General features: G+C 46.6%; 1 protein-coding gene across 2 annotated transcripts in view; it reads left to right on the forward strand.

Moving 5' to 3' along the window:
- ERMP1 (endoplasmic reticulum metallopeptidase 1) overlaps positions 1–14,199 on the forward strand; it is a 71,238-nt gene that overhangs the window by 43,235 nt on the left and 13,804 nt on the right. For both annotated transcript variants that reach the window (XM_088476625.1, XM_088476624.1), the window contains exons 6-9: positions 1,993–2,085; positions 2,186–2,398; positions 2,694–2,914; positions 12,238–12,412. In XM_088476625.1, the coding sequence (XP_088332751.1) occupies positions 1,993–2,085; positions 2,186–2,398; positions 2,694–2,914; positions 12,238–12,412 (702 nt within the window). The remainder of the gene's footprint in view (positions 1–1,992; positions 2,086–2,185; positions 2,399–2,693; positions 2,915–12,237; positions 12,413–14,199) is intronic.

A 14,199-nucleotide genomic window follows, 5' to 3' on the forward strand; every position in this document is an offset into this window, starting at 1 on the left:
TATATATATATATATATATATATATATATATATATATATATATATATATATATATATGGGCCAAATGTAATAGGGTAAGCGTTTGTAGAAAAGTGAGAGTTTCTGACACTTTTTAAGCTTTGCCAATGTAATGGAGTCCAAAAACAAAGTAACAGAGCGAACTTGCATGTTTTTTTAGACTTAGAAAACTCTCATGATTTAAAATCTCATCCAGATGTTTTCCCATTTTGAAGATAAATCTCGTCCAATGTGAGAGTTTACTGCTAAACTCTCACATTTTCTAAACTCTCACCCTATTACATTTGGCCCATAATATAATATATGCGCAGTACCAAGTTTTCTTTTTTTGAATAGTTTGTTCTCCACTAGTAAGTCTCCACAGACTTCACAGGTGACTGCTGCAAACTTTTTGTTCCTAAGATTGTGAGTTTAAAAAAACCCCTTTAATTCTCAAAATCCGTTTTGGGCCCGAGATTCTCCGCTAAGGAACAGCGAGCTAACGCCATCACAAATTGTAATCACATTATTAAAAACCTTTTCCAACACATAATCAAGGTGTTTTGTATAGGGCACACGGGATTGGTACGGGATGTCTGTGCTTGGGATGTTGGTGGTTAGAATCCCAGTGCCTAAACCTCCCCTCCCTGCACACTAAACCTAGCCCTCCTTCCTTAGTGCCTAACACTAACCCTCCCCCTAACCCCGCCACTTACCTTCGGGATTCTGGCACTCGAGATACCAGTGCCGGGGATTCTGACAAGTGTCAGGCATTCTCAGCGGCTCTATCCCCGTGGTCGGGATATTGACCGCATCCCAGTGCACACATACGAATATTCAGGTCTTAAGAATACCAACTATAGGTCCAATAAAACAAGCTGCCCATTATTTAATCTCAGAGCCCTCTAGATCATATACTGGCCCATTTGATGAAAAACTAATCTATAGTGAACATGTTAAAATTAGGGATGAGCTGTTTCGATTTGCCAAATTAGCACAAGTTAGGATTTATCCTATTAACTATTGAAAATATGTGAGAGCAAGCTGATATATCTGTCATTTTATGGATCCTGGGTGTCCACAATCTGGGAAAAGTGCTGGTTTCCAATTTGCCGCTCTTTTCTTTAATGGCAATGTTTTTGAGGCTATGGTCCTTAGAAAATGTAGGTTTTATGACTATCCAAATTGCTCTGGACAAGAAATGCATTCTGCCCAATGGGTCTGGGTGCTCCTACTTTGTATGGTGGGAAAGGGAATCCTATTTTTCCACTCTAGTAAATTTTCCCCAAAATGTGCAAAGTGAGAGTTTTTAGAAGTGCGTTTTAGAAGAGATGTTGCCCATAGCAACCAATTAGATTCTAGCTATTAACATTTAACTAGCACCTTCTAGAAGATAAGTAGAATCTGGTTGCTATGAGCAACATATCTTCTAAAACTCCGTTCTGAAATCGCTCACTTTAGTAAATTTACCCCTTGTACTTACTGCAGTTAGGATTAGATTTATGACAAAGTCCCTGTTCCCTAAAGTTCCAAGTACTACTTTACAATGTTCCGTTTTCACCTTCAAAATCTTGAACCTTGAATTTAGTCCTTGGAGTTTTGATGGAGGATCCCTTTCAATTCTTAGTGAATGTTAAGATTAGCTGTCTGAAGAAGGTTTGTATAAGTTAACCAGTGTCCCCTTATAAATTACTTTAAGAATGAGATTTAAATTACTTTCACAAGCCACGGTAGAAGGGCAGCGCCATTTCTCCAGAGTGATCGGGAATGCTTCTTCAACAAGCTCCAACATTCAGCCAATCTCCTATCTTCAACTATATTTACCAAAATGCATAGTTGATGGGGAAGGGGGGCGGCATGGCGGGAGGTGGACCGAGGGTACCCGGCATATTCTGAGTCCATTTACTAGTAATAAAATAATTGTATTCGTCAATGTCCTGGATTTATATTTTTGTAATGAAAGACAAACTCCTCCCTAATGTCTGTCTCTTGTAGGCATTGACTTGGCTTTCATAGAGAATGGCTATATTTACCATACAAAGTATGACACAGCGGACAGGATTCACACAGAATCTATTCAGAGAGCAGGTACGTTATGTTCTCTTCAGTTGGGTGTTTTATGTTTGAGTGAGTATTTCACTGGTCCAGTGTCCCATTCTTCAAAATGCTAAAAATCTTTTTCTGTCAGGTGATAATATACTCGGGATCTTGAGATATTTGGCATCCTCACACCTGCTTGCTGATTCTTCCGAGTTCCGTCATGGGAACTTGATCTTCTTTGATGTGAGTGGCATGTTTGTATTGTCTTACCCAGCTCGCATCGGTACCATTGTAAATTACGTCATCGCAGCGGTTACACTGTTTTACCTGAGTAAAAAGACCATTAAATACAAGCGTGGGGGTAAGTTTTTTTTTAATTTATTTTTTTCCCCTGATTGTTTTCATTTAAATTGTATGTGGTTTTCTCTTGTGTACAAATAACTTACAATATATACACAGTAATATTGTCTGTTATATTAACTTAAGGATGTACAAACTGACTAGCTAATATATTAATCGAGCCCTCAATTTATTCAGTGATTCATAAGAAAAAATGTATGTTCACAAGTGTAGTACCGTAATATTAGATTGCCTATATCCTGAAGTGCTGTAGTTTTTCACCAGTGTGACTATTTTATTTCTTAAAATGCTTTTAGGTATGAACTATGCACGAGACCTCATGGTTGGACTCTTCATTAGTGTAACGGGCTGGATTTCGGCACTAGTAACTGTCCTGATTCTTGCTGTGCTGGTTACCCTCACTTCAAATGCCCTTTCGTGGTATACACATTTTTATGTGTCTGTGACTCTGTACGGGGCCGCTGCTGTAGCCAAGGTTGTACTAATACACACATTGGCCAAAAATCTCTACTTTGCTGTAAGTTTCAAATAACAAACAATTGTATTCAGTTTACTAGGAAAGTTTGAGATCACTAGTAGAAGCCAAATATCTTGTGAAAATGTTAAATGTGGTAACATATATTTGTTAACATTAACGTTAACATTAAAGTTGTGGTTTTATTGACTATTGGAAATGTTACTAACACTGTGTACCAGACCAAGCCCAAAGTCTTGATTCGCTATTCAGAGTGGTCAGCTGTGACAACCCAATAGAGATTATTATATACAGTGCCTTGCAAACGTATTCACCCCCTTTGCAGTTTTCATGTTTTGTTGCCTCACAACCTGGAATTTAAATGGATTGTTTGAAGGTGTGCATCATTTCATTCACAGAACATGCCTACAACTGTGAAGTTTTTTTTTCTTATATTGTGAATCAACATTTAGGACAACATAACAGAAAACTTCAGCGTGCATAACTATTCACCCCCCTAAAGTCAGTACTTTGTCGAGCCACCTTTTGCGACAATTACAGCTGCAAGTCGCTTTGGATAAGTCTCCATGAGCTTGCCACATCTTGCCCCTGGGATTTTTGCCCATTCCTCAAGGCAAAACTGCTCCAGCTCCTTCATGTTGGATGGTTTCCGCTTGTGGACAGCAAATCTTCAAGTCTGACAACAGATTCTCAATTGGATTGAGATCTGGGCTTTGACTAGGCCATTCCAACACATTTAAATGCTTTCCTTTAAACCACTCGAGAGTTTCTTTAGCATTATGCTTCGGGTTTTCTACTTCAGGGTCCATAGGGTATCCACAGGATACCTTGGGGTATAGGTGTGACGTCAGTCGCAGGGCACCAAAGAGTTAAGCTTTCAGCCTCCCAGGATGCACTAGGTCCCCCTCCTATACCCCGCCCCCGGGCCAAGGCACCTCAGTTTTTAGTTTGGTGCCCGGCCGGAGTCGGGTGCACCTGTTGGAGTGGGGGGCTAGAAGAGCCCCTGAAGCTTTTTCTTCATGCAGCTGTGGCTGCACATCTGGATGAACAGCATGGACAGTCAGTCCTGACGTCCATGCTGTCTTCCCTACACCCCGCCGGTACCAGAACGCCGGTACTGATCCGGGGATGCTGGTGGGCGTCTGGGGTCACAGCTAGCGGTGACCCCAGATGCTCCGGACCATGGCCGGATTCAAGGGGGACAGAGGTAAGCAGCGGGGTCCCGCGGTGGGTCCCCGCTGATCACATGGTCCTAAGTCCCCAGGCAGGGGGCTCCCTGGGGACTGGCTGCAGCGTGGAGCCAGGCGACCAACCTGCGCTTCCACTACCCCCTGGGACAGCGGACCGCAGCAGAGCGGTAGCGCTGCGGCGTCCCAGGGGTTAAATGCATGCCAGGGGAGCGCGCCTTCCCTGTCTCACAGCCGGCGCCTCCCCCGCTGCACACAGCCCTCTCTGCACTGTGCTGACTGGTCCTGTGTCAGCGCTCCTCCCCCAGGCCAGCTTCTCTCTGCTCCTCGGCGGCCATCTTCTCTGCAACGCATGGTGAACGCTGCTGGAAGTCTGGAAGGAAGCATCGTGGTCTGGGTCCCCCCCGCATACCTCTCCTCCGCTGTGGCTCAGGTCTGTGTATGCAGCGCTGTGTCCTACCAGGCCCTGTGTCTGTGTAGTTGAGTGATCAGCGCTGTTAGTGCAGGAATGGTTATTTCTCTGCATTGTATGTGACTGTGCTAGCGCTGCCTGTAACTTTTCTTCTCTAAACTGTCAGCTTTATTACTGTCCCTGTTCTTTCTGCTAAGGCCCTTGCGGTGCGGTGCTGCAGGGTGGTCTCTCGCCTATTTAATACTTAATTGGTGAGAGAGGTCACATACGTGGTGCCATCATGTCTGAAAGTGATTTTCCCCTCCGGCTACAGTGTACCACGTGCAAAGTACCGTTAGCGGAGGGGGAGGGTAGCGCGGAGGGCCTTTGCCGGCAGTGTTTGTCCATGGCGCGGCCTATTACGGTTACAGCACCGGTACAGGAGCCGCCCTGGGCTTGTTTCGCTCACGCGTTAACAGCCTTAGTGGGCCAGTTAGCTCCGCAGCCCGCGTTTACTCCGATGGGTTTGTCCCAGCAGTCTGTGGTGTCGTCACCCATGCAGGGGTTCCCACGACAATTGGTGGTACCCCACTGTCTCCCTATTTCCCCGCTCCCGGGTTCTCAGGAGCCAGCGTGGGTTAACTCCCTGACGAGTTCTGTACAGCACTTGTCGGATGTGTTGCAAGGGGAGTCTGTGATGCGGCCTCATAAAAGGCCGGTGGCGTCTCTGTCCGCTCCTTATGAGGATGACGAAGGGACGTCTGATGATGGGGAGATTCTGGATCCTTACGATCAGGAACCTCTCCATACTAAGGACGCTGATGCTAAGTCCAAAGTATATATTCCTGGACTTATTCGGGCGGTCCGCACAGCCTTGGTGATTGAGGACGAAGTTCCCCCAGCGGCTAAATCTAAGTATGCCTTTTTCAAAGATGTGAAGGGCGATGCCACGGTCTTTCCTCTTTCGGGTCAGTTGGTGGACCATTTAGAGGAGGCGTGGAAACAACCTGGCAAAAGATACCAGCCGCAGAGACGCCTGGCGGTGGCTTATCCGTTCGCGGATAATTATTTTGCTAAGTGGGAATCCCCTCCACAGGTGGATTCTCACGTGACCCGTCTTGTCCGTAGTGCCACATTGCCGATGCCATCCATGTCCTCCCTTAAGGATGCTACGGACCGCAAGGTAGAAATCTGCCTGAAGTCTGCTTATTCCCTTGCAGGGGGGGCAGCACGGCCGGCTATGGCCATTTGCTGGGTTGCCAGAGCGATGGAGCGCTGGGCGGATTCATTAGAGGCTTCTTTTGAATCCGACTGTCCGGCCGAACATTCGGAGTTGATTGGCAAACTCCGTGATTCGGCCACCTACATCAACGAGGCGGCTCTAGACATTAGTACTCTGGTGTCTAGAATTTCTTCAGCAGCGGTAGCTGCTCGTCGCACCTTGTGGCTGCGATCCTGGAAGGCGGACGCAGATTCCAAGAAAGGTCTGGAAGCGTTGCCGTTTACCGGAGAAGTTCTCTTCGGTCCGGATCTGGATAAGATTGTGGCCACGCTGGCGGCAGCCAAATCTGCTTGTCTCCCGTCGGCCGCTGCTCCTTCTGGTTCTGGACCATCGTCCTTTCGGTCATCTAGGGCCCAGGGCAGGCCCAAACCACAGTCGTTTCCTCGACAGGCTGGCCCTAAGAAATCGGTCAAGCCCCGGAAACAGGCATGGAGTACCAGACGTCCGGCCCCCAAGCCAGATGACAAGCCTGCGGCCTGACGGTCCGGGTCTCCCCTTGGGGGATCCCAGGGTGGGAGGCCGCCTGCTGCAGTTCTCCCGGTGTTGGTCGTTCACTACGACAGACACTTGGGTTCTGGAGGTGGTCTCTCACGGGTACGCCCTCTCCTTCCGGCACAGACCCCCGGCTCGATTCTTCACCACGGGTCTACCATCAGACCGGAACAAGGCTACGGAGCTGCGTAAGGTATTGCACACTATGCTCCAGGCTGGAGTTATAGTGCCTGTTCCATTCTCCCAGAGGGGCCAGGGTTTCTATTCAAATCTATTTTTGGTACAGAAACCCAATGGGTCATATCGTCCGATTCTCAACCTCAAAGCACTCAACAAGTCTTTGCGGGTCCCGAAGTTTCGGATGGAGACCCTACGGTCCATCATTCTGGCGCTGGAACCTGGGGACTACATGGTGTCATTGGACATACAGGACGCTTACCTGCATGTCCCTATTCTTTTGCGCCATCAAGAGTTCCTTCGGTTTGCAATCCGCAGCGACCACTTCCAGTTTCGGCCGTTACCTTTTGGCCTGGCGACAGCACCACGTGTTTTCACCAAGGTGATGGCGGTCATGGCGGCTTCTCTGCGGCTGCAAGGAGTCCGCATGTTGCCGTACTTGGACGACCTGTTATTGGTGGCAGGATCTCCAGAGCTACTGTTACACCACTTGGACCTGACCATTGCACTGCTGCAACGGCACGGCTGGCTAATCAACTGGCAGAAGTCCACTCTAATCCCGTCTCGGAGGATTCTGCATCTTGGAGCCTTATTGGACTCGGGACAGCAAAGGATCTTCGTGACGGAGGACAAGATCTCTGCTTTACAGTCAAGGGTGCGCAGTTGTCTGCACAGCCGCCGGGTGTCCTTACACTCGGCGATGAGGTTACTGGGCTCCATGGTGTCGGTGTTCGACATGGTGGAATACGCCCAGTTTCACTCCAGACCTCTGCAGCACCTGATCCTGTCCAAGTGGAACGGGCTGCCTCAGTCTCTGAAGTTCCAGACGATTGTGCTCACCCCGGAGGTTCGCCTGTCCCTTGCGTGGTGGTTAAAGACGACCCACCTCAACAAGGGACGTCCGTTCTGGGTTCCAAATTGGGTCCTGTTGACAACGGACGCCAGTCTTCGGGGCTGGGGAGCAGTTTCGGGTCCACACTTGTTCCAGGGCAGGTGGACGCCGACAGAAGCGGAGCTTCCAATAAATATCTTGGAACTCCGTGCGGTCTTCAATGCTCTCCTGCAGGCACAGCGGTTTCTCCAGGGTCACCCGGTGCAGGTCCAGTCGGACAATGCTACCACCGTGGCCTACATAAACAGGCAAGGAGGAACTCGCAGTCGGGCGGCTCTCGTAGAGGTCTCTCGGATCCTGGTTTGGGCGGAGCGCAATCTTCCGGCCATATCAGCGGTCTTCATCCCGGGAGTGCTAAATTGGGAGGCGGACTTTCTAAGTCGCGAGGACGTTCATCCAGGGGAATGGTCCCTGCACCTGGACGTTCAGGTTCGCATACCTGTTCCCTCCGGTCTCCCTTCTTCCACGGGTAATCCGGAAATTCAAACAGGAAGGAGGGACGCTCCTGTTGATAGCTCCCGCGTGGCCCAGACGGCACTGGTTCTCAGACCTTCAGGGTCTGTCCGTGGACAGTCCTCTGCGGTTGCCGCTACGACCGGACCTTCTGTCTCAGGGTCCTTGTCTTCACCCGGACCTGACTCGGCTGTCTTTGGCGGCGTGGCTGTTGAGACGGCCATGCTGAGGTCCCGGGGGTTTTCCAGCTCTGTGGTGCGTACCATCTTACGAGCTCGGAAACCGTCTTCCGCGAGGATATACCATCGCGTGTGGCATACGTTCTTCCAGTGGTGTCGACCGAGAGGTTATGCACCGCGGGAGTTTCGTCTGTCTCGGATTCTCGCCTTCCTGCAAGCGGGACTAGATCATGGGCTTCGCCTTGCTTCTTTGAAGGTACAGGTTTCGGCCCTATCTGTCTGGTTTCACCGTAGGATTGCTACAATCCCGGAGGTGCGCACCTTTATGCAAGGTGTTCTCCGTATTCAGCCGCCCTTTGTTCCACCTGTGGCGCCTTGGGATTTGGCTGTGGTCCTGAGGGCTCTCCAAGGACCGCCGTTTGAACCACTGGGCTCAGTGGATATTAAATGGCTAACAGCTAAGACTGTTTTCCTTCTGGCCGTTGCTTCAGCCAGACGTGTTTCTGAGTTAGGGGCTCTTTCTTGTAGACCCCCTTTCTTGGTTTTTCATGGGAACAGGGCAGTGCTCCACACTCGGCCAGAGTTTCTTCCCAAAGTTGTTTCCCAGTTTCATGTTAACGAGGAAATAGTTGTTCCGGCCTTTAACTCACCGGGTCTTTCCGTGGGTGAGGCCTCTTTGGATGTTGTGCGGGCCTTAAGGACTTATGTTGACCGCACTTCTTCGTTTAGGAAGTCGGACGCTTTGTTGTCCTCTATGGCTTCTGTAAAAAGGGTTGGCCTGCTTCAAAGCAAACTTTGGCAGCCTGGATCCGTATGGCTATTTCTGAAGCTTATCTTCATGAAGGCCTACCGGTCCCTCCTTCTCTGAAGGCTCATTCCACTAGGTCTGTGGGTCCTTCGTGGGCAGCTCGACGTGGTGCCTCGGCAGTTCAGATCTGCAAGGCTGCTACGTGGTCTTCTGTCCATACCTTCGTGAGGTATTACAGGTTTGACACCTTCGCCTCTCAGGATGCTTCCTTCGGGCGGCGGATTCTCCTTTCTGCACAGGAGCGTCCCCACCCTTAAAGGATACTGCTTTGGGACATCCCCAAGGTATCCTGTGGATACCCTATGGACCCTGAAGTAGAAAATATGAGATATGGTAAGAACTTACCCTTGTTATCTCTATTTCTACGAAGTCCATAGGGTTCCACAGGACTCCCGCCCTGTCGCACCTGTGCTGCAGATGGGCTTTGCTCTGGTCACCGGTTTTCCGTCTCCCTCTGGTGAGAATGTGATTCTTGTATGTGTCCAGATCTTTGTTCTCTCTCTTCCTTCTCCTCCTCCGGCCTATGGCTTGGTAACTAACTGAGGTGCCTTGGCCCGGGGGCGGGGTATAGGAGGGGGACCTAGTGCATCCTGGGAGGCTGAAAGCTTAACTCTTTGGTGCCCTGCGACTGACGTCACACCTATACCCCAAGGTATCCTGTGGAACCCTATGGACTTCGTAGAAATAGAGATAACAAGGGTAAGTTCTTACCATATCTCATATTATTGTCCTGCTGGAAGGTGAACCCTCCATCCCAGTCTCAAATCACAGGCAGACTGAAACAGGTTTTGCTCAAAAATATGTATTTAGCACCAACCATCTTTCCCTCGGCTCAAATCAGTTTCCCAGTCCCTGCTGCTGAAAAACATCCCACAGCATGATGCTGCCACCACCATGTTTCACTGTGGGGATGGTGATCTTGGGGTGATGGGATGTGTTGGGTTTGCGCTAGACATAGCGTTTTCCTTGGTGGCCGAAAAGTTAAATTTTACTCTCATCTAACCAGAGCACCTTCCTCCATACATATGGGGAGTCGCCAACATGCCTTTTGGCAAACTCATGTCGTGTCTTCTTATTTTTATCACTAACTAATGGCTTTTTTTCTGCCCATTCTTCCATAAAGCCCAGCTCTATAGAGTGTACGGCTTTTTGTGGTCACATGCACAGATACACCAGTCTCTGCTGTGGAACTCTGCAGCTCCTTCAGGGTTACTTTTGGTCTCTGTACTGCCTCTTTGAATAATGCCCTCCTTGCCCGGTCTGAGTTTTGGTGGGGTTCCTCTCTTGGCAGGTTTGTTGTGGTACCATGTTCTTTCCATTTGATGGATGATGGATTTGGTGGTGGTCCGGGGGATCTTCAAAGATTTGGATATTTTTTTTTTTTTTTTAAACCCAACCCAAAATTGTCCTTCTCAACAACTTGGTCCCTGATTTGTTTGGAGAGCTCCTTGGTCTTCATGGTGTGATGCCTCTTGCTTAGTGGTGTTGCAGCCTCTGGGGCCTTTCAGAAAAGGTGTGTTTATTTATACTGACAGATCATCTGACACTTAGATTTCACACAGGTGGACTTCATTTCACTAATTACACTGTACAACAAATTAATACTTTTTAATTTGTTTCATTTCTAAAAATAGTCATACATTACTAATTTGAGGTCAAGAAAAACTAAAATGATTTCAGAATGTTTTTACTAGCTCTATTTTTGAGCTACACTACTTGCACTATACTGTATGTACATTAGTAATATAGTCATAGTGAAAAGCTATTTTAAAATAATTGATATTTTCTTGATTGAATTAAAACCACTTATTTGTGATTGATAGAAAATAAATAAGAACACAAAATGAAACAAACATACAGCATATGAAAGTACTATCTAATATAGTGGCCTATTCATGGGGGTGCTTTCTCTTTGCTTGTCGCTTGTACTCCTCTTCTGGGGCATCTCTTGTCACTGTCTAACAGTAGTGATTCACCTACCCTGATATCTTTGTTCCATTGCTGAAATGTCTTGGTGGAATCGCTCACTATGGGCACGATTCTATTCAGCGCGATGTAAATAGCTTCGGGAGTTAGCTCCCGGAGCTATTCAATACACCGCGCTGCCAAGTCCGACTAATGATTTCTTCTCTCATTCCTCCGGGGATGAGAGAAGAAATCTGACAAAAGTCCCGGCGCGAGGCTGTTTTCTGCCCCTCGCGCCTGGAAAACAGCCTCGCGCCAGGAAGTTAGGTCGGGAAATGCCCGTTATCGCGCCTAAACACCCTGTTTAAGGCGCGAGAACGAGCCTTCCCCGACCTAACATCGCGATGAATTGAATAGCTCTGGGAACTATCTTCCGGCGCTATTTACATCGCGTTGAATAGAATCGTGCCCTATGCTTGTCACTCAATGCACCACAGTTATCTTGTGTGGGTAATCCCGTGAATTGCATATATTTGAATAGGGGAGGGGACCAATAACTGAATCATTTAATTTAATCATTAGGCCCCGTCCCCTCTGCGTGGAACGCAGATTGCTGGTAAGATTCTCTCCATTCTGCCCACTTCACTAGGAATACCCCTACATCATCATAAATGGGCTATATCTCGGAACTCAGAGCTAACTGAGAGTTTTAAATGTCATATTAATTCTTTGCATGCTGAAATCAATTAGAAGTAACTAATTTCACATCGGAAACATTTTCATTTTTGTGCAGTGTTATGTGACTTCTGAAGGTAATTGGTTGCACCAGAACTTTTGAGGGGCTTCATAGCAAAGGGGGTGGTTACATATGCACATGCCAATTTTCAGAATGTTATTTATAAAAGATTCTTTTTTTATATATATTTTTCTTATTTCACTTCGCCAAATTAGATTATTTTGTGCAGATCCATCACATAAAATTCAGATTACAACCTGTAATTTATTTTATTTTTTTAATGTAACAAAAAAGGTAAAAAGCCAATGGGGGTGAATACTTTTGCAAGGCACTGTATATTGCATAGGTTGTATGTCTCTCTTACTGATCAGTTGGCAGCATAACTGGTTTATGGAAGGGCTAATGGAGGAAACCTTTTTGTATTCCCAGGAGGCCAATGGTTGAACTCCTAAAGGCTGCTAGAAATTCTCTAGTTGCCCTGTTGTCATCAATGAACTTGAAACAATAAAAATAATCACAAATCCTATTTTAGATCAGAAGAAATTTTTTGATCTCTCCCTCCTATGCACTGTTGTCCAAGCAGTTATCCATCGTCTGGTTTTGTTTGTGTTGGTAAAGTCAATGTTTTCCCACATTGTGTGTTTAAGCTTTAAGAGGCAATTCTTAAAGCATATATAGTACTTTATATACAAGTTGCATTACGCAGTATAGTATTGAGATCTAAAATGACTCTTGGATTACAGCTCTCAAGGAAGTGTATCATAGTATGTGCCTATTTTACATTGCTAGAGGCTGGATGATGTTAGGCATTTTTAATTAGTTTTAATTTTAAAATGTTTCTCTCTATTTTTCTCTTATTCCAGAAAGCAAGTAGTCAGTATCTGGGAGATCTATTCTTCGATGTCTCCTTATTATCTTGGGGCATTCCAATGGTTCTCCTAACACAGAAGGGTCTCTGCTCTGCTTATTTCTTAGCCATGTGGGTGATCTTTCCATTAATCACTAAGTTGTTTGTGGAACGAGAAGCTGTGCATCAAGGTACCAAACTCAATGCATTCACTTATCACTGGGGCTGTAATACTGAACAATAATTTAATCAGAGACTAGAGCTGGAAATGACAATTATTTTACTATATGCTCTGACCAAAATCGGAACATCTGCTAAAGAGTGCAACCTGACTATTGTTGTGTGTTTGTCAATACAAAAATACTTTTACATTTTTTTTTTTTTAAATTTCTATAAAAGTAACTTAATTTGTCTATCTGTCTACATCAACTTGTAAAGCCATGAATGTGCCTAAATAAACACACAATGTTTTATCTGGCCTTTGTACTTGGAAAACATATTAGCTAATGTACACTTAGATAAAGATACAAAATGCAAACAAGTGAAATTCCAGCATGCATGACAGTGCAGGTATTTGTGTCATCAGAAGAGAAAACACTAAACGGCCTCATTCAGAGACTGAAACAAGTCTATGACCTGAACGTAAAGTTACAGCTGCAAATTCAGCCTAATCTGTGTTGTGTTTTTTTTTTTTTTTTTTCTTTCAATTTCACACCATAAAATACATGGAACTCAAGCTATTGTAAATATGTCTGCAGTATCTGACAGTCATGGGATGCTGGTGCTTGTAGTTCTGCAAGTATAAGCATACCGAAGCAGTCTTGGGCTGCTGCGCCACTAAATAACGCTCAATTGCTACACACCCACTGCACATAACGTGTTTGCAAGCCTGCGATCCATCTCTCCATACATAGGGTGCAGAAAGTGCTAGGTACATGTCCATTTAAAATTCCATTTTGTTTTCTAGATCATGTTCATTAAAACAACGCAGCTTTTTGCAAGCCACAGTTGTACTTAAATCCAAATCGGGTTGACTAGCAGATGTACTAAAAATGTTAAATAGCCACAGTCTTTAATTTGCTTATATTTGATTGGCAATGTTGGGACGTGTGTCAGAAATATCAGTGTATGGCTATACATATAGGGGACTATTTATTTATGATCGCATTTGCAATGCGATCTGGGCACAATATTAGCGCCCATGAACGCATTGCAAGATGCGATCATTTCGCCCGGATTTATGAAAAAGTACATGCAGGGACATGGGGCTCCGGCTCCCGGGGATCCTGCACATGTGCGGTCTGCTTACCATGCATGTATTACTGCCATAGCCGGTAGTGTTTGCGATGTATAGCCAATAGGTTACATCGTCTTATACCATCTTCAGACCAAGGGACCAAGTTCCCGAATGATTCGTATTCCGGAGCTTTGTAAATCTGGCAGCATTGCTTCCTAGAAACCCATGGGGGTTGTGGTGCTGGCGAAAATAGAGGGACTGCAGCAATCTGCTGCGATCCCTTCATAATACATCTGGGGGATACTAAATATCTGCAGGTAACCCTTGAAAATGGGTGTTTCTACATCAGGGTCCATAGGGTATCCACAGGATACCTTGGGGTATTGGTGATGACGTCAGGCATCGGGCACCATAGAGTAAATCTTCAGCCTCCCAGGATGCACTGGGGTCCCTCTCCTATACCCATCCCCCTAGCCAAGGCAATCAGTTTCATCGGTGCCCGGCCAGGAGTCGGATCACCTTCTACAGAGTGGGGCTGTTAATAGCCTCTGAAGATTTTTAGAGGCAGCTGTGGCTGCACACTAGAGCAGTACAACATGGACAGTCTGTACAGACGTCCATGCTGTCGATCCTTCTTCACCCCGCCGGACCAGAACGCTGGTACTGATCCGGGGATGCTGGTGGGGTCTGGGGTCACGGCTAGCGGTGATCCCGGACTGTGGCCGGATCCAAGGGGACAGG

This window comes from Taudactylus pleione, unplaced genomic scaffold (assembly GCF_031769625.1).
Source record: "Taudactylus pleione unplaced genomic scaffold, aTauple2 ptg000190l, whole genome shotgun sequence".
In the NCBI taxonomy this organism is placed as follows: domain Eukaryota; kingdom Metazoa; phylum Chordata; class Amphibia; order Anura; family Myobatrachidae; genus Taudactylus; species Taudactylus pleione.